Below are 18,616 nucleotides of genomic sequence, written 5' to 3'. Positions count from 1 at the left end.
AGCCAGGTGTGGTGGTGCATGTCTGTAATCCCAGCTACTCAGGAGGTGGAGGCAGGAGAATTGCTTGAACCCAGGAGGTGGAGGTTGCAGTGAGCTGAGATCAAGCCACTGCACTCCAGCCTGGGTGACAGAGCGAGACTCCATCTCACAAAAAGAAAAAGAAAAAGAAAAGTAACCAGCTTTAAAGGCTGCTGCAAATGTAAACCACTGGAAAGCATTGCTCTAGTCCATGGCTTTCTAACCAGCAAGCAGTGTCCTGTTGAAACGGCTGAAGTGGAGTCTGGCTCCCGGCCCCTCAGGAGCCTTTCCAGCACCCATTGCTTCTCTTGCAGGCGTCTGCAACGTGGACCATCAGAACAAAGCTGGCTACACTGCCGTAATGATCACTCCCTTGGCTTCCGCAGAGACCAATGAAGACATGGCTGTTGTCTGGAAGCTCTTAAGAGAAGGAAATGTGAACATTCAAGCTACTCAGGTGGGTGGAATGAACATGATCTCTTCAGTAAATGCAGGGGCACCTCCCAGATTTATTCTGCTAGCGTGGAGAGAAATTCCATGCAGATCCATGTAGTTTTTAACCCAAGTGAGGCTGGGACCTCCAAATGGCATCAGGCAAAGCCCGAATATTCAGTTTTCCTTATAGGCTCCTGAGACCCAGTCAGGCTTGCACAGAGGTCAGTGAGCTTCTAATACAGGCCCCAGTCTGAAACTGAGCAAATTCCATCCGGGAGCAACCTCCCATTCTCAGTTGCCATCTTGAGAAGGCATTTGCTAGCTGGCTGCTCTAAGAAAGCCCTTACAGGTGACTCACCTTGATCATGGCCCAGAGCATCTAACTAGGCTCTTTGGAGGTCCGGTCCTTTAAAGAAGTTCTCACCTCTATCACTCCAAAGCCTTTTAACAAGGTCATGAGTCCTCAGACTGAGGGAAACTGGATAGCCAGGGCAGACAGAAGCATTGGCTCATCATTCCTAGGGGCGTGAGGAGTTCCACTTTCCAGGCTTATATCAGCTTAGCTCAGAGGCTTATTAGAGAGTTCTGCAGGTCATTATCAATCAACCTGGCATGCTGCCTCCGCCCTTGAAATAACCAGATCCCAAAACACTCCTGTCTGCCTTACCTTTGCACCAACAAGTGCGAGTGGCATTATTCCAGACACACAAATCATGCACCAGTCCCCAGGAGCAGTGCCATGAGCCAGGCTGGGAACAGCAGTTGCTGCGAAGAGCCAGTGGAGCCCTACACAAATGTAGTAGCCAGGAATTCAGGACACGTGGGCTCCACGAATTCCTTGGGTCACTTGTGCCCTAGGTCAGAAGAGCCCTTGAAGGTCACCTAGGTCTACCCCTTATTATTTTGCAAAATCCTACAAGGTGGTCTCCAGTTCCGGGACCTCCAGTGTCAGGAAACTCACGCTCTACCAAAGCAGCCCATTTGTTACTCTAGACAGCTCTGATAACTTTCTATACTGAGCCAAAACTGGGTACTCTGAATCTTTCTTTTTTTTTGAAACAGAATCTCGCTCTGTCACCCAGGCTGGAGTGCAATGGCGTGATCTCAGCACACTGCAACCTCCACCTCCCGGTTCAAGCGATTCTTCTGCCTCAGCCTTCCAAGTAGCTGAGACTATAGGCACCCGCCATCATGCCTAGCTAATTTTTGTATTTTTTAGCTATGGGGTTTCACTGTGTTGGCCAGACTGGTCTTGAGCTCCTGACCTCAGATGATCCACCCGTCTTGGCCTTTCAAAGTGCTGGGATTACAGGCGTGAGCCACCGCGCCCGGCCTCTGAATCTTTCATGGAGTGATTAGAAGTTGATCAGGGTTCACTCCAAAAAACGATCTTAAGACAGCAAAGGCAGCGCAGAGGGTTGGAATGTCTCTATTCATCTTCTGGGGCCCTCTGCTTGAGAACACAGGGTGGGGGTGTGGTCCTTACCCAGAAGGGCTTTGAGTTAGACAAGTCTCCACATAGAACAACAAGGACTCCTCAAAAGGTCATTTGCCCATTTTTTGAATCTACAGGAATGAATGGAGTATGTTTAACTCTCCTTTCTCCTGGAGTGATCATAGATGATAAGGTAACTGTTGAGAACTGTGAAGAGTCTGGGCTTTTACCCCATGTTAAAGCTAACAAGGTGACCTGCTACAGTTTTGTGGATACTGGCAGAAGACATGAGACTTCTGTGCCCAAGACAAAGGACCATGTATTACCCACAGCCGAAGCAGTAGCCATAGTATCAGCATTGCCCAAATCCCAGCTCCCACGGGGCAGTGTGAGGAGGGCCAGAAAGCTGAGCATGGAGTGGGTTGTGTTACAGGACAGGACGCCTGAGCATAGGGAAACTGAAGCTTTGATAAGGGACGCTAAGCCTGCCTGCCCTTTTCTCCAAAGAAGACATAAGGCTGTTCACTATATAAACATCCTTAAAAAGATAGTCTAGAAAAAAAGGGCAGATTGTGGTGTGCTTTACTCACCGGATGTGCAGAAAAGCAAGAGACTTATGGAAAATGGACTCCTAACAATATATTAAGCACCACTGTCCCATACTCCCCCAGAGTGATTGCAGGTAGTAACCCAACCCGATGGCGAAGTCATCGTTGCATACTAACAGCAACCCTATTGATGGCCAGAAACCAATATTTGTAGATTGCTTTCTGGTTTTCAAGGTATTCTACTCACCTACAACTCCTGTTCCATAAGACTCAATACAGCTAATGTTTCATTTTTAACTAATGTTTCCCATAAATACGTTAATTATTTTCTAAATTGTCCCTCTTGTAAGAGGGGATGCTTGCAAGAGGATCAAAATCAACCCCTTCTTTGTACAGAGAAGAAACTGATGCTGTAGGAGGACAAGGGACTCATTCTGGGTGACCACAGGAGGGATGAGAATGCATAGCTGCAGCCATTCCCTTTAACTCCCCCTGGGCCTTCACATGTGAAGAGAGGCGGAGGTACCAGATTCAATGGGAATGCGCTGGGAGTCTCCTAAGAACAAGCTGCTTCTCTCTGGATCTCCAGGGCAGTGCAGCAGCATATAGTAGCTCTCTGTAAATGCTCATTGAATTAAATTATATTGAAAGGGACCAGGAGAACGATGAGGAAGGAAGGGGTCCTGCATCAGGCAGAGGGGCAGATGTGAGGACCATCTGCATATGTCAAATGGCTTTAATAACAGTTGGGGGCTGGGCGCGGTGGCTCATGCCTATATTCCCAGCACTTTGGGAGGCCAAGGCGGGCTGATCACTTGAGGCTGGGAGTTTGAGGCTAGCCTGGCCAACATAGTGAAACTCCATCTCCACTAAAAATACAAAAAAAAAAAAAAAAAAAAAAAAAAAACTTAACTGGGCAGGGTGGTGGGCGCCTGTAATCCCAGCGACTCGGGAGGCTGAGGCAGGAGAATCGCTTGAACCTGGGAAGCAGAGGTTGCAGTGAGCCGAGACTGTGCCATTGCACTCCAACCTGGGTGACAGAGCAAGACTCCGTCTCAAAAATAACAATAATAATAATAATAATAAAACAGTTGGAAAGAGGGGTCTGGAAACTTTGTGGTCTGGATAGTTCAGTAAACAACTGTATATATGTATGTATATACATGTGTATGTATGTATCAACCTGGCATGCTGCCTCAGCCCTTGAAATAACCAGATCCCAAAACACTCCTATCTGCCTTATCTCTGCACCAGCAAGTGTGAGTGGTATTATTCCAGACACACAAATCATGCCCCAGTCCCCAGGAGCCATATATATATATGTATGTATATATACACACATATACACACACATATACATATATATACATACATATATATACACATATATGTATATATGTATATATACATGTATGTGTGTATGTGTACATGTATATATACATGTATGTGTACATATATATGTATATGTATGTATATGTATGTGTATATATACGTATATGTGTATATATACACACACACACACACAAACACATACATGTAATATATACAAGGTCTGGAAACCTTGTGGTCTGGATAGTTCAGCGACAAGGTTTCACCATGTTGGCTAGGCTGGTCTTGAACTCCTGACCTCAAGTGATCCGCCCATCTCAGCTTCCCAAAGTGCTGAGATTACAGCCATGAGCCACCGCACCCGGCCCTATGTATATCTCTACAGTCCTCTCATCCAACTTTATTATATTTTGCCCTCATGGTTTTCCTGGGTTCCAGGCAGGTCTCTCTGATGGGACATCAGGCTTTGTAAGGTTGAAGAATAAGGCAAGAACTGTTTTCTCTCCTTTTGGATCCCCTGAGGCCCTGAAAGCACTATCTTACATGTAAAAACTGCTGAGGGCAGCCGGGCGCGGTGGTTCACACCTGTTATCCCAGCACTTTGGGAGGCTGAGGTGGGAGGATCACCTGAGGTCAAGATTTTGAGACCAGCCCGACCAACATAGTGAAACTCCATCTCTACTAAAAATACAAAAATTAGCCGGGCATAGTGACGGGCACTTGTAATCCCAGCTACTCGGGAGGCTGAGGCAGGAGAATGGCTTGAACCTGGGAGGTGGAGGTTGCAGTGAGCCAAGATTGCACCATTGCACTCCAGCCTGGGCAACAGAGCAAGACTCCATCTCAAAAAAAAAAAACAAACATTGGCCAGATGGAATGGCATACGCCTATGGTCACAGCTACTCAGGAGGCTGAGGTAGGAGGATCACTTGAGCCCGGGAGGCAGAGTTTGCAGTGAGTCGTGATCATGCTACTCCACTCCAGCCTGGGTGATAGAGTGAGATTCTGTCTCAAAAAAAATATATATATATATATATACACACACACACACACACACACACACACACAGACACACACACACATATAGTATATATAAGAAAATCTATGGGAAATGGGAAATGATGGTCAATTTACACACACACACACACACACACACACACACACAGACACACACACACATATAGTATATATAAGAAAATCTATGGGAAATGGGAAATGATGGTCAATTTGTAATCAGAAAAATTACTACTGTACATTATTATATTTACATCCTTTATCTCATTTGATTCCCACAAAAGCCCTGTGAGGTACACAGGACAAATCATTGTTTTATATATATATATATTTTTTTTTTTTTTTGAGACAGATCTTGTTCTGTTGCCCAAGCTGGAGTGCAGTAGCACAATCTCAGCTCGCTGCAACCTCTGCCTCCCGAGTTCAAGTGATTCTCCTGCCTCAGCCTCCCAAGTAGCAGGTGCCCGCCACCATGCCTAGCTAATTTTTGTATTTTTTTTTTTTTAGTAGAGACAGAGTTTCACCATGTTGGCCAGGCTGGTCTTGAACTCCTGACCTCAGGTGATCTGCCCGCCTTGGCCTCCCAAAGTGCAGGGATTACAGGCATGAGCCACTGCACCCGGCCCCAATTGTTATATTAATTCTTAAGAGAAGGAAAACCAGCTGGGCACAGTGACTCACACCTGTAATCCCAGCACGTTGGGAGGCCAAGGAGGGCGGATCACCTGAGGTCAGGAGTTCAAGACCAGCCTGGTCAACATGGGGAAACCCCGTCTCTACTAAAAATACAAAAATTAGCTGGGCATGGTGGCAGGTGCCTGTAACCCCAGCTACTTGGGAGGCTGAGGCAGGAGAATGGCTTGAACCCAGGAGGCGGAGGTTACAGTGAGCCAAGATCGCGCCATTGCACTCCAGCCTGGGCGACAAGAATGAGACTTCATCTCAAAAAAAAAAAAAACTAGCCAGATGTAGTGAGTGGCACATGCCTGTGAGCCCATCTACTTGGGAGGCTAAGGTGGGAGAATCACTTGATCCCAAAAGATTGACGCTGAAGTGAGCTGTGATTGTGCCACTGCACTCCAGCCTGGGTAACACAGCAAGACCCCATATTTAAAAAAAAAAAAAAAAAAAAACCAAGAATCAAGAAGACAGTGACGTGACCTGAATCATGCATTAGGAAACAGCAGAACTAGAGCTTGAACTTGCTTTCTGATTCCAGCTCATTGCTATGTCCACCTATGATTACAGAGATGCCCAACATTACTGTCAATGTCTATAGCTTAGAAATGACCACGGGACATGCAACCAGAGATCATGTTGAGAGAGGAGGGTTCTGGTTATCCTTCAACGGAAAATTTCAGAGGCATTGAGCAGAGAAGGCTTCATGGGGAAAGTCAGGCTGAGGCAGGCAGTAAGAAGCCATGATGCTCAAGCACTCAACCTTCATCTGTTCCATCATTTCACATTTATCAGCATGTTCTTGGTGCTGGACACTGGGGAGACAGGGACAAAAACACTTAGTCCCTGCTGTCAACAATGTCACATCCATGAGAAAGAGCAGTTGACAAGTTGCAATACTAAGTGGTGAGTGCTGTGTTAGGAATCCCGTGCCTGGGGAGTGAGAGAAGGCTTTAGAGAGAATGTAGCATTTGACTAATCTTAAAAGAGTAGAAGTTCGCCAAGCAGAGAAGGTTATGTCCCATATCAAGGGCAGGAGACTCAGATCAGTGGTTGTGTTCTTGGAAGTCTCTGATGAGCACACCCAGGCTGGAGAGGCGGTCCTTCCCCACTGGCAGCAACCTCACCACATCCCTGTGGCTCTGCATGCAGGGAGGCCAGACTGCACTGATGCTGGGAGTCAGCCACGACAGGGAGGACATGGTTCAAGCGCTGCTTAGCTGCCAGGCAGATGTCAATCTGCAGGACCACGATGGATCCTCAGCCCTCATGCTGGCCTGTCACCATGGCAACGTGGACCTGGTGCGGCTGCTCCTGGCACACCCGGCCTGCGACAGCAGTCTGACTGACAAGGTGAGACTTACAGGCAATTAACAAGTAGCTGTTGCTGGGCAGGGTGGCTCATGCCTGTAATCCCAGCACTTTGGGAGGCTGAGGTGGGAGGATCACTTGAGACCAGGAGTTCAAGACCAGCCTGGGCAACATAGGGAGACCCCATCTCTTTAAAAAAAAAAAAAAAAAAGTAGCTGTTTAACTTCCCCTCCTGAAGAGTGCCTTGCCAGCCAGCAAAATTCGAGGAACCCTATGGCAGTGCAACAAAATCAGCCTCCTAAAGCTGTTGTGGGATTTTTTTTTTTTTTTTTTTTTTGAGACTGAGTCTGCCTCTGTCGCCCAGACTAGAGTGCAGTGGCGCGATCTGGGCTCACTGCAAGCTCCGCCTCCCGGGTTCACGCCATTCTCCTGCCTCACCCTCCGGAGTTACTGGGACTACAGGCGCCCGCCAACATGCCCGGCTAATTTTTTGTATTTTTAGTAGAGATGGGGTTTCACCGTGTTAGATAGGATGGTCTCGATCTCCTGACCTTGTGATCCACCCGCCTCGGCCTCCCGAAGTGCTGGGATTACAGGCGTGAGCCACTGCGCCCGGCCTTGTGGGATTTAAATAAGAGGCTCAGCACAGTGGCTCATGTCTGTAATCCCAGGACTGTCAGAGGCCAAGGCAGGAGGATTGCTTGAGGCCAAGAGTTCAAGACCAGCCTGGGCAGCACAGTGAGACCCCATCTCTACTAAAAATACAAAAATTAGCTGGGCATGGTGGTGGAAACCTGTAATTCCAGTTACTCTGGAGGCTGAGGCAGGAGGATCACTTGAACATGCGAGGTGGAGGTTGCAGTGAGCTGAGATCGCACCACTGCACCACAACCTGGGCAACAAGAGTGAAACTCTGTCTCAAACAAAACAAAAAATTAACTAGGTGTGGTGTTGCACGCCTGTAATCCCAGCTGCTCAGCAGGCTGAGGCAGCAGGATTGCTTGAGCCCAGAAGGTTGAGGTTGCAGTGAGCCACGATCAGGCCACTGCACTCCATCCTGGGTGACAGAGTGAGATCCTGTCTCTAAAAAAATTTTAAAAATAAATAAATAAATGAGATGATTCATGGTAAATGTTTGGAGTCTTAGAGCTGCAAAACCCACAACCCTAGCTTTTCACAACACCATCTTGGGCAAATATACCCAGGTCTGGGTATATTCAGCCTCATTTGGTCACGGCAATAACAACATGTGGGCTTTGAGGCAGTAGCTTAGATGGGGAAGCTCTGCTGTCCAATAGGGACTCAAAAGCCTTCAGAAGGAATCAACCTTACAGAGTCATCTCTGTGGTCATTTAACTGAAAGTGCCTCTCGGACACAGATCCACTTTATGAAGCAGCCCATTCCATCAAGCCAGCCTACTTGAAGTTGCACTGTCAGTCACAGGCTTCTTAAATAAACTTCCTCATAAGGTGATGGCAATGATGATGATGACAATAGTAACTAATCAGTAACAATAGTAACCAACACATATGGAGGGCTTACTCTGTGTCAGGTACTGTACTAAGCATTTGTCATGGACCGTTTCATTTAAACCCCACAACAATCTTGTGAGATTGTCTTCCTACTGCCCCACTTTGCTCAAGGAGACGGAGGCATCAAATGGTTAGGTTACATACCCAGGATTACTCAGCTAGTGGAACCCGGCTCCATTAAACTCCTGGGCCCATACCCTTAACTGTTCCATCATCATCACTGTTTCACATTGAAGCATCCATGTCTCTGGCTCCCTGCTGAATCCCCCACACCTAGTAGAGTGCCTGCCACATTTCATTGAATCAATCAACAAATGAGTGAGTGAACCCCTAAACTTTGGAGGTAAGTCAACAGTAAGTGACCTTGTTCCTGATAATTACGGTAGGTATAATAATATTTCTAGAGTGCTCCTGGGAACTAAACCTTTCCCATGCATTACGTCTAATCCTCTCCCTCTCAGTAATCCAGTGACATAGATACTGATGTCCACTTTTTACTGATGAGAAAACAGGCCTGGAGATGTTATGTAACTGACCTAAGAGTTACAGCCTACTGATTCTCAGAGCAGAGATTCAAGCCTAGGTATGACTCCAGTATCCTTAATATTGGCACCGTAATGTAATGATTTAAGCAGCTGTCTTTATCCTTTCTTAACAGCCACAGTTCAAAGGAAACAAAAACCTGGCGAGGGGAAGAGAGTCCTCTCCCTGCCCGGGGCAGCACCTCTTACTGGGCCACATTTAAACTACCCGGAGATTGACTCATCAGCAATTTAAGCTGCTGTGTCCCTCAGTCACACCTGTCTGCAGCAGGCACCCATCCAGTGACTCTAGGTCCTGTGAACCCTACCTTCACCCCAAAGCCATTTCTGAGATCATTAGAGAGCACAGACTTTCTTGACATTCATTTGGGAACAGGGGTGGACTACTAGAAACCAGAGCCTCCTCTTCCAAACATTATATGGTCAGACAAAGGATCTGTGCTAATGAGCTCCCTGCTGGGTTGTCCTGGGGGAGAAGGAGGCAGCCCTAATCTGGAACAGGCCTGTACCTCAAAGGCCCCCGGCCCTCTAAGGCATAGCCACTGCTGATGCCCAAAGAGGTCTGAGATGGGAGGCCTGTGGGACAGGCAGGCAGGCATGAGCTTTGGAAGTCCCTGGTTAGCTGGGATAATCAGGCAGTGGATCTGAGAGCTCTCCTGGGTATCTCTGGAGGTCTGTCACAGGTATGAGAGAGCTTAGTGGCTGCTTTCTGGTGGTGGAAGAGTTGTGGGATCTGTTGCATTTCAGACAACTCAAGCATGATTGTTAGAAGCATGGACTTTAAACACTCATGAGACCAGGTGCAGTGGCTCATGCCTGTAATCCCAACACTTTGGGAGGCCAGGTGGGGAGGATTGCTTGAGCCCAGGAGTTTGAGACCAGTCTTGGCAACAAAGTGAGACCCCCTGTATTAGTCCGTTTTCACGCTGCTGATAAAGACATACCTGAGACTGGGCAATTTACAAAAGAAAGAGGTTTAATTGGATTTACAGTTTCACATGGCTGGGAAAGTCTCACAATCATGGCAGAAGGCAAGGAGGAGCAAATCACATCTTACACAGATAGCAGCAGGCAAAGAGAGAACTTGTGCAGGAACACTCCCCCTTATAATAACCATCAGATCTCATGAGACTTACTATCATGAGAACAGCACAGGAAAGACCTGCCCCCATGAGTCAATTACCTCACACAGTTCCCTCCCATAACACATGGGAATTCAAGATGACATTTGGGTGAGGACACAGCCAAACCATATCACTCCCTCTCTACAGAAAACAGAAAAAGATTAGCCAAGTGTGGTGGCTTGCACCTGTAGTCCCAGCTACTCAGGAGGCTGAGGCAGGAAGATTGCCTGAGCCTGGGAAGTTGAAGCTACAGTGAGCCGTGATCATACCAGAGTGAGACCCTGTCTCAAAAAAAATAAAAATAAAAATAAATTAAACACTCATGAGTTTGAATCTAGGTTCAGTGACTTTGGGTAGGTGATCTAACTATTCTGGGCCTCTAGATGCTCATCTGTAAAATGGGGACAGCATAGACTCTACCTAAATACTGTAATGTTTATAAAGGCTGAATCTGACATCTAGGAGTACACAGGGGATGGTAACTGTTTTAATTATGAATAGATGAATAGTGGTAGCTAAAACAAAAAAAATACCACATCAACCAGCAGGGACCATGGCATTTACAGACAGTGTCTGGAGGGAGCAGAGAGAACAAAGGTCTGGAATTAGGGGAACCAATCAGAGTAGAGCGACCGACCCCGAAGGGAGAAGCCACTGACAGACTTGGGTCAATCTAGTGGTTCTCAGTCGGGGTGATTTTACCCTCTGGGGGAGTTTTGGCAATGTCTGGGGACATTTTTAGTCACAAGTGGGTGAGCAAATGCTCCTGACATCTAGTAGGTAGAGGCCAGGGATACAGCTAAACATCCTACAATACACAGGAACAGCAAAGAATTAACACTTATCCATCCAGGCCCGGTGGCTCATGTCTGTAATCCCAGCACTTTGGGAGGCCAAGGCAGGCGGATCACTTGAGGTCAGGAGTTCAAGACCAGCCTGGCCAACATTTTGAAACCCTGTCTCTGCTAAAAACACAAAAATTAGGCGTGGTGGCACACGCCTGTAATCCCAGCTACTCGGGAGGCTGAGACAGGAAAATCGCTTGAACCTGGAAGGTGGAGGTTGCAGTGAGCTGAGATCGTGCCACTGCACTCCAGCCTAGGTGAAAGAGCAAGACTCTGTCTCAAAAAAAAAAAACAAAAACAAAAAAATTATCTGGTCGAAATATCAGTAGTGCTGCAATTGAGAATGCCTGGTCTAGGCAAACACTGAAATCCAGGTGGGTTTAGGTAACCAATCCTGGTGAAGTGCTGGATCAGGGAGAGCCAGACCAGGCTGAGGACCGGGCAGGCTGGAGTTCAGGTAGGCTGTAAGCCTGGAAGGGAGGGACTGGAGTGCTAATCAGGAGATGGAGGAGGAAATCTATCCTGGCAGAAGCTGGAGCAACTCAGGGAAAGCCCAGCCAGCACAGTGGTGCCCAGGTAGTGCAGGTAATGGGCTCACAGGTAAGGCGGGTTCCAGACCCCACTCACGGATGGGTCACGTGCTGCCCACCTGGGTCGGGTTTGATTCACATGCAGATTCCCGAGGGTGCCTTTGGGGAGCACAGCGTCTCCATCTGCAGGGTGAGACATTTCAGTGGGAAAAGGGAGCTTTTGACAAGGCTCTACCAAGTACCAAGGCTTGTACCTGGTGCTTCACATTTAGGGGGAAAGTCTGGCCCTTATCGTACCCACCATATCATTTCCATATTCATCTTTCCTATGGAGGCTTAGGTGTTAACAGCAGAGCTCATTTGGGAATGTCTATGGAAAACCGGGAGAGAATTCATGTCCTGAAATTGGTTTATTTCATCAACATTTAAAGCTCGGTGTAAATGCAGAACTCCCAGAACAGCTGGCCAGGCCCTTCCCCTAGATTTAAAGACAATTTGAGGAAATCCGTCACCCAGCCTCTTCTGGGTCTCAGAGCCCACCCTTTAATTTGTCAGCTTCTTTAAAGCACCCATCAGATTGAAAACTTCTTTTTTTTTTTTTTGAGACGGAGTCTCACTCTGTCGCCCAGGCTGGAGTGCAGTGGCCGGATCTCAGCTCACTGCAAGCTCCGCCTCCCGGGTTCACGCCATTCTCCTGCCTCAGCCTCCCGAGTAGCTGGGACTACAGGCGCCCGCCACCTCGCCCGGCTAGTTTTTTGTACTTTTTAGTAGAGACGGGGTTTCACCGTGTTAGCCAGGATGGTCTCGATCTCCCGACCTCGTGATCCGCCCGTCTCGGCCTCCCAAAGTGCTGGGATTACAGGCTTGAGCCACCGCGCCCGGCCGAAAACTTCTTGAAGGCAGAGATTATGCCTTGCTCATCTTTGGGTGATACATAGTGGGCTTGTGATGAATTCAAAGACACCCCTCCAACACACGGATACACACACAGTTGTACAGTTGTGCCAGCTGCCTGCACACTTCTCTTTTTCTTTCCTCCTTTTTTTTTTTTTTTAAATAGGGTCTCACCCTGTCGCCCAGGCTGGAATGCAGTGGCATGATCATGGCTTATTGCAACCTTGACCTCCTGGGTTCAAGTGATCCTCTTACCTCAGCCTCCCAAAGTGTTGGGATTACAAGCATGAGCCAGTGCGCCTGGCCAAGTGCAGATTTTTGAATCCCTGAAGTTACCTGCAAATTTTGCACCATATCTGGCTAGTCCCCCATCTCTTCAGTCAGGATCTCCTAGAGCAGCTCTGGAGTGTTGTCGAGCAGGGGCTCACCATACCTGGCTCCCACGGGAGCTGCATGGCATGAGCTTGTTCCCAGGGTTCTGGCAGAGGCATCTGAGGAACACTAACCCTCGCCAAGTTGTCTCTGTGGCCACACCTCCTGAGCTGAATGGGGTCCTCTGCCCTCCATGTCAGCAGTCGAGGAGTCCACAGCTGCAGGCTGTCCTCCAGATGGACCCTGTTAAAAGGTGCGCCTCCCCTGGGACTGGCCTGTGGCTCTTCTGCGTAAACACTGTCAGCACATACTCTGTGTTTACATAGAGCCTCAGGATTGACAAGGCACGGCGGATGGAGCTCAGGAGCAGGAACTCCAGCCTAAGTAAACCCAGGCCCCTCCTTTAGGAGGCTTTTTCAGGACTCCCTGCTTAAAAGCTTTGCTTTGTTCCAGTACTTTCCAGTGTAAGAACCCATTCACTAGGATTTAGATTCCATCAGCTTGAATGAATACCATTAGGTTCTCGTGCAACATTCTCTTTCAACAATGCTTGTTGAGGGCCGACCAAACGCCAGGCTCTGGGCCGGGTGCCAGCATGCAGCAGTGAACAGGCCAGATCAGGTTCTTGACCTTGTGGAGACCGAAATTTATCAAATAACACCACAAATACCAGCATATAGCAAGTGGTAAAAGAAAAGTCTAGGGAGTCATGAGGGCTTTTCAGGGAAAGAACTTTGTATGTTTTGAGAAGCCCATGTACCATCTTTGGGGGTCCTACTGAAACACCACTTCCTTCCTCTGCCTCCCCACAGCCATCTTCTACCCCGCCCTGGCACACAGTGGCCGTCCTCTCCCCTGAGCTCACTCTGTTCCTGTCTTCTGACTCGTTTAGTGCTTTGCCATGCTTTATAGTTATTTGCCTGCGTGGGAGCCCTGATGGCCACTGGATTCCATCCCTGTGCATGGGAAAAAGCCTGAAGTGTTAAGCTGGGTGTTAACACTTCCTACCTGCTTCTGTGAAAGAATTGTCCACATTTTAGGAAGTAAATCTGTGCCTACGCAGTAGAGAACAATCTAGTGGGGTCTTGGGTGTCCCTACCCATCAAACCCTTTACAGCAGCAAAATGTCAAAATATTCACAGTAGGCCAACAGCCTCAGGTCAGATTTCAGCTCCCAAGAAGTTACCTAAAGAGTGTGGTTTTCAGAGCTGTTGAGAGTTCAGAATTCTGGACGTGGGACTGAGCTCATTCATAAGAGACTGCGGCTGCTCAGTCAGGCCGGTGGTGCCTGATGAAGCCCTCTGGGTGCAGCTTCTTTAGACAGTGGGACTGTCAGCTTCCTGCATTGCGTGTCAATGTAAAGAATGCTGTGGCATCACAGATCAGGAGGTAAAAATGTGCATGTCCTTCAATGCTCTGAGCCCACTTCTTTTTATTTTATTTTATTTATTTATTTATTTATTTAGGGACAGAGTTTCACTCTTGTTGCCCAGGCGGGAGTGCAATGGCGCAATCTCGGCTCACCTCAACCTCCGCCTCCCAGGTTCAAGCGATTCCCGTGCCTCAGCCTCCCGAGTAGCTGGGATTACAGACATGCGCCACCACGCCAGGCTAATTTTGTATTTTTAGTAGAGAGGGGGTTTCTCCATGTTGGTCAGGCTGGTCTTGAACTCCCGACCTCAGGTGATCCACTGGCCTTGGCCTCCCAAAGTGCTGAGATTACAGATGTGAGTCACTGTACCCGGCCTCTGAGCCCACTTCTTAGAGTCAGTCCTTAGGAAATAATTAAAAATAGGAAAATGCTTTTTGCACTAAGATTATGATGGCAGAGACTTGGAAACAACATAAATTTCCATTGAAAGGAAGTTATGGAATATTTCCATAATTAGTAAAAATTAGTAAATTATGGAATATTACACAACCAAAAAGAAAAATCATGCATTATAATGGCTATGTAAGAATAAAGAAAAATCTTATAGCATATCATGGTAAATTAAGAATTAAAGCAAATTCAAAGTCGATATACAATATCATTCCTTTATTTAAAAACCAACAACAGGACAGGTGCAGGACAGGACAGGATTACAATTCACGCCTGTAATCCTAAAACTTTGGGAAGCCAATGTGGGAGGGTCACTTGAGCCCAGGAGTTCAAGACCAGCCTGAGCAACTTGTTGACACCCCATCTCTACAAAAAACACAAAAATTAGCCAGGCATGGTGGTGTGTACCTGTAATCCCAGCTACTTGGGAGGCTGAAGGTGGAAGATCACCTGAGCCTAAGAGACGAAGGTTGCAGTGAGCTGTGATTGCGCCACTGCACTCCACCCTGGATGATAGAATGAGACTCCATCTCAAAAAAAAAAACAAAAGCATTAAAAACCAGATGACCCTTCTTTATTTCTATGTCACAGATTTCCCAGGAATTACTGTTGTTTCTGTGGGAGGGACCGCATTTCTGGTGATCCTCTTGCCATTTGAATCTTCTCCTCTACGGAGGCCTCTGGAAGCCTTCATAGACACCTGTGTCCCAGGCATACCCCTACTCCCAACTTGCCTTTCCCCACTGGGCAGGAGGCAGATTGGATGATATTTATTTCTCCTTTCCTTTTTCTCCTATAGGCTGGCCGCACAGCTTTGTCCATCGCTCTGAAGTCACCCACCCATATGGAAATTGCTGGGCTTCTGAGAGCCCACGCGGAGCAGGGCAGGTCCCTGGGGCTGTAGGGGCTGCAGAAGAACTGGCGGTGGGGAACAAAAGCCTTCTTCTCTGGACTCCTCCCTCGCCCTTGAAGAGGGCGGAGGTCACAGGCCAGAGAGCCACCCCTCTAGAGAAGAAACTATGTCAAATATGCACATACATTCCTGTTGTATAATTCTGCTCATTAGGATGCTTTGTAGTTTTTGCCTTAGGCCAAGCCCCAAAACTACACGGGCTTCAGAGCAGGGTTCAAGGTGCAAGGTGAGGGGTACATCGGTGTCATCCAAACATCCAAAACATCTTCAGCCTTGAATTCCTCATGACTCTACCCTCTGTAGCATTGTGTAGGAAGAAGGCAGGCAGGAGCACATTCGCACATTAGGAAAGCAATACTTTTTACATGGAATTTTAAAGTGCACTATCTTTGTTTTTTAAGCAAGTGTATACAAATATGTCCCATTGATATGCATGTCTAGAGATGGGAGGGGATTTAAGCCAACCCCCTGGCAAGCATTCTGTAGAGGACCCTAGAAGAATCACCATGCAGACTGGTGAAACTGAACAAGGACCATTTGGGAGATTTGTTTTGATGGGGTTGACAAAGAAATCTTAAATTCAGACAAGGTAGGAAGAAGCACATTGGCGTCAATGCTGAATGTACAGTCTTGACTATTTCTGAGTCATCTAGTGACTCCAATGTGCTCCAGAGAAATTGGAATTAACTAAGAAATGTATTATCTAGTAGGTTAGTATGTAATAAATAAAAAAAAGAAAATCGATCCAATGACACACACCACATGTATTTGGGCAGAGTCAGATTCTCTCAGCTATTTTGAGTCTGTAAAAGAAACAAAAAAAAAAAAGCTTCCTCCTGAGGATGGGTTATTGTCATCAAGAAGCCGCCACATTTCCTGCAGAGCTGTACCCATTACCTATGGTAATTCCCGGTGCTTTCCCCTCATATCCCCTAGAAGCAAATATCTGTTCTGAGGTTTTCTGGGACTTGTGGCTGCAGAGCCTTCAAGCCTGGAAAGCAGCAGAAGCAAGGGAGCCAGGCAGGGCAGGGCAATCCTTTCCGAAGCTTCCATATTCCCTGGGGCCAGCACATGCAAGGTTTATATGGTCAGTAGCTCACGTGAGGTCATCTGAATACGCTCTTTCTTTAAATCTCTTATGAAAAAAAAAAAAAAAACTCCCTTATATTAAAAGAAGTAGTGTCAAAGTTTGATGAGCTTTACATTGGAAACGCAAAAGCTTGCGCACTCATTTTGGCTGGGATGCCGATTTGCTGGGTGCCCCTGCGGTGAGTCATGAAACCTCCTTGGGCCCCAATTTCATCATCTCTAAAAACGGAAATTATCATACAACCTACCTCCTGGGGAGTGCTGCACAAGAAGCAGCTGATGGAAGTTTTGAAATCCAATTTGTGGCTGGGCGCGGTGGCTCATACCTGTAATCCCAGCACTTTGGGAGGCTGAGGTGGGTGGATCTCCTGGGCTCGAGAGTTCGAGACCAGCCTGACATACATGGAGAAACTCCGTCTCTACTAAAAATGTAAAAATTAGCTGGGCGTGGTGGCAGGCGCCTGTAATCCCAGCTGCTTGGGAGGAGGCAGGAGAATCGCTTGAACCTGGGAGGCGGAGGTTGCAGTGAGCTGAGATCATGCCATTGCACTCCAGCCTGGGTAACAAGAGCGAAACTCTGTCTAAAAAATAAAAGTTAAAAAAAAAAAATCCAATCTGTAACCCATTAAGGCCATCTATAGAAATGGTACAGCAAACTTCTTTATGCCATTGTGATTCATAAGAGAGGCTCAAAGTCCCAGAACACGACGACATGTGTTGATGCAACTCAGAGGTGGAGAGAATGGAGCAAATAATGAGCCAAAAAAAAAAAAAAAAAAAAGCTTTAAATGGGTTTATTTTGACCTCAAAATACATTGTAAGAGCAACATCCTACGTTAATAAATGTTCTAGCCTGGTGCTTCGCGAACATTTATCTGCATACAAATCACCTGGGATCTTGTTAGAAGGCAGTAGGTCTGGGCTGGGGCCTGAGAGTCTGCATTTCCAACCAGGTCCGGGGAGATGCTGATGCTATCGCGCCACAACCACACTTTGAGTAGCAAGCCTCTGGCCTATCCTTATTGTTTGTTATATTAAAATGCTGCCTCACAATCTTCTGTCTCAAAATTTCTTTGCATTTCTCTGCTCTTGGTTCTTGGGAATTTGCAGCGTGGGTCTTATTTGCTATTGTCTTCAGTATGGAGTCTGTGTCCTGTGTTGCCTGTTTAGGATTTATTTCTGCATCTCATGTTAGGTGGCAACTTTCATTGGGTCACTTTAAAAAAATGAAATCATATTCAAAACAACTTATTTACCAGGAAAAACAAACTGGGTTTCCTAGGGCTTGAAGACTACTTACTCATCACTATCAAAAGACTGTCCATCCTGTCTGAGGTTTTTAATAATTTTATTTTAATCTCGAGTTTTGGACATGAGCATATGATTTCATCCTTTATAACCATTTCTTTCCTTTGGAATGTCTGAGCTCAGAATATGGTGAGATGAACAAGCACAGCCTGCCTTCCTGTCACGGTCCCTCAGCTCTAAAATTCATTTAAAAATATCTATTGATTGGGGTGCTGAGGCGGGCAGATCACTTAAGGTCAGGAGTTAGAGACCAGCCTGGACAACATGGTGAAACCCTGTCTCTACCAAAAATATTTAAAAATTAGCCAGGTTTGGTGGTGTGTTCCTGTAATCCCAGCTACTCAGGAGGCTAAGGCTGGAGAATTGCTTGAACCTGGGAGGCAGAGGTTGCGGTGAGCCAAGATCACGCCACTGAACTCCAACCTAGCCAACACAGCGAGACTGTCTCAAATATATATATGTGTGTGTGTGTGTGTGTGTGTGTGTATACACATATATACCGGCCAGGTGCCCGGCACTGTTCCCAGCACTAGAGACATCACAGTGAGTCCAGTTCAGTCTCCTGCCTCACCATCCCCTAGGGAAAACACATAGAAGGTCAAAGGAAGCCCAGAGGGGTACCACTAAAGGGAACCAGAGCTGGCCTTAGGAAGTCAAGAGAGGCTTCCTGGAGGAAGGGCCAATGAACTTACAGATTACTGGATGTTAGGCAGAAAAGGAAGCGGAGTGAGAGGTGAGTGTGCCAGGCAGAAGAGTACTGCTGTAACTGCCCAGTGAGTTCACCTTGCCCATTGCCTAGACAGAGCTGATTTATCAAACTGGGGAATTGCAATAGAGAAAGAGTAATTCACACAGAGCTGGCTGTGCAGAAGAACA

The 18,616-nt window shown here is 47.1% G+C and overlaps 1 protein-coding gene across 1 annotated transcript in view; it reads left to right on the top strand.

Annotated features, from left to right (window-relative positions):
• The window catches only part of KANK4 (KN motif and ankyrin repeat domains 4), a 49,884-nt gene extending 32,403 nt beyond the window's left edge, over positions 1 to 17,481 (top strand). Inside the window, exons 7-9 of the mRNA XM_050753104.1 lie at positions 333 to 475; positions 6,610 to 6,810; positions 15,230 to 17,481. Coding sequence (XP_050609061.1) covers positions 333 to 475; positions 6,610 to 6,810; positions 15,230 to 15,334 — 449 coding nt within the window. The 3' untranslated portion in view covers positions 15,335 to 17,481. The remainder of the gene's footprint in view (positions 1 to 332; positions 476 to 6,609; positions 6,811 to 15,229) is intronic.
• The last annotated feature ends 1,135 nt before the right edge of the window (positions 17,482 to 18,616 follow it).

This window comes from Macaca thibetana, chromosome 1 (genome assembly GCF_024542745.1).
Source record: "Macaca thibetana thibetana isolate TM-01 chromosome 1, ASM2454274v1, whole genome shotgun sequence".
In the NCBI taxonomy this organism is placed as follows: domain Eukaryota; kingdom Metazoa; phylum Chordata; class Mammalia; order Primates; family Cercopithecidae; genus Macaca; species Macaca thibetana.
The sequence above is the reverse complement of the archived record's forward strand: the minus strand, read 5'-3'. Positions and strand labels throughout refer to the sequence as shown.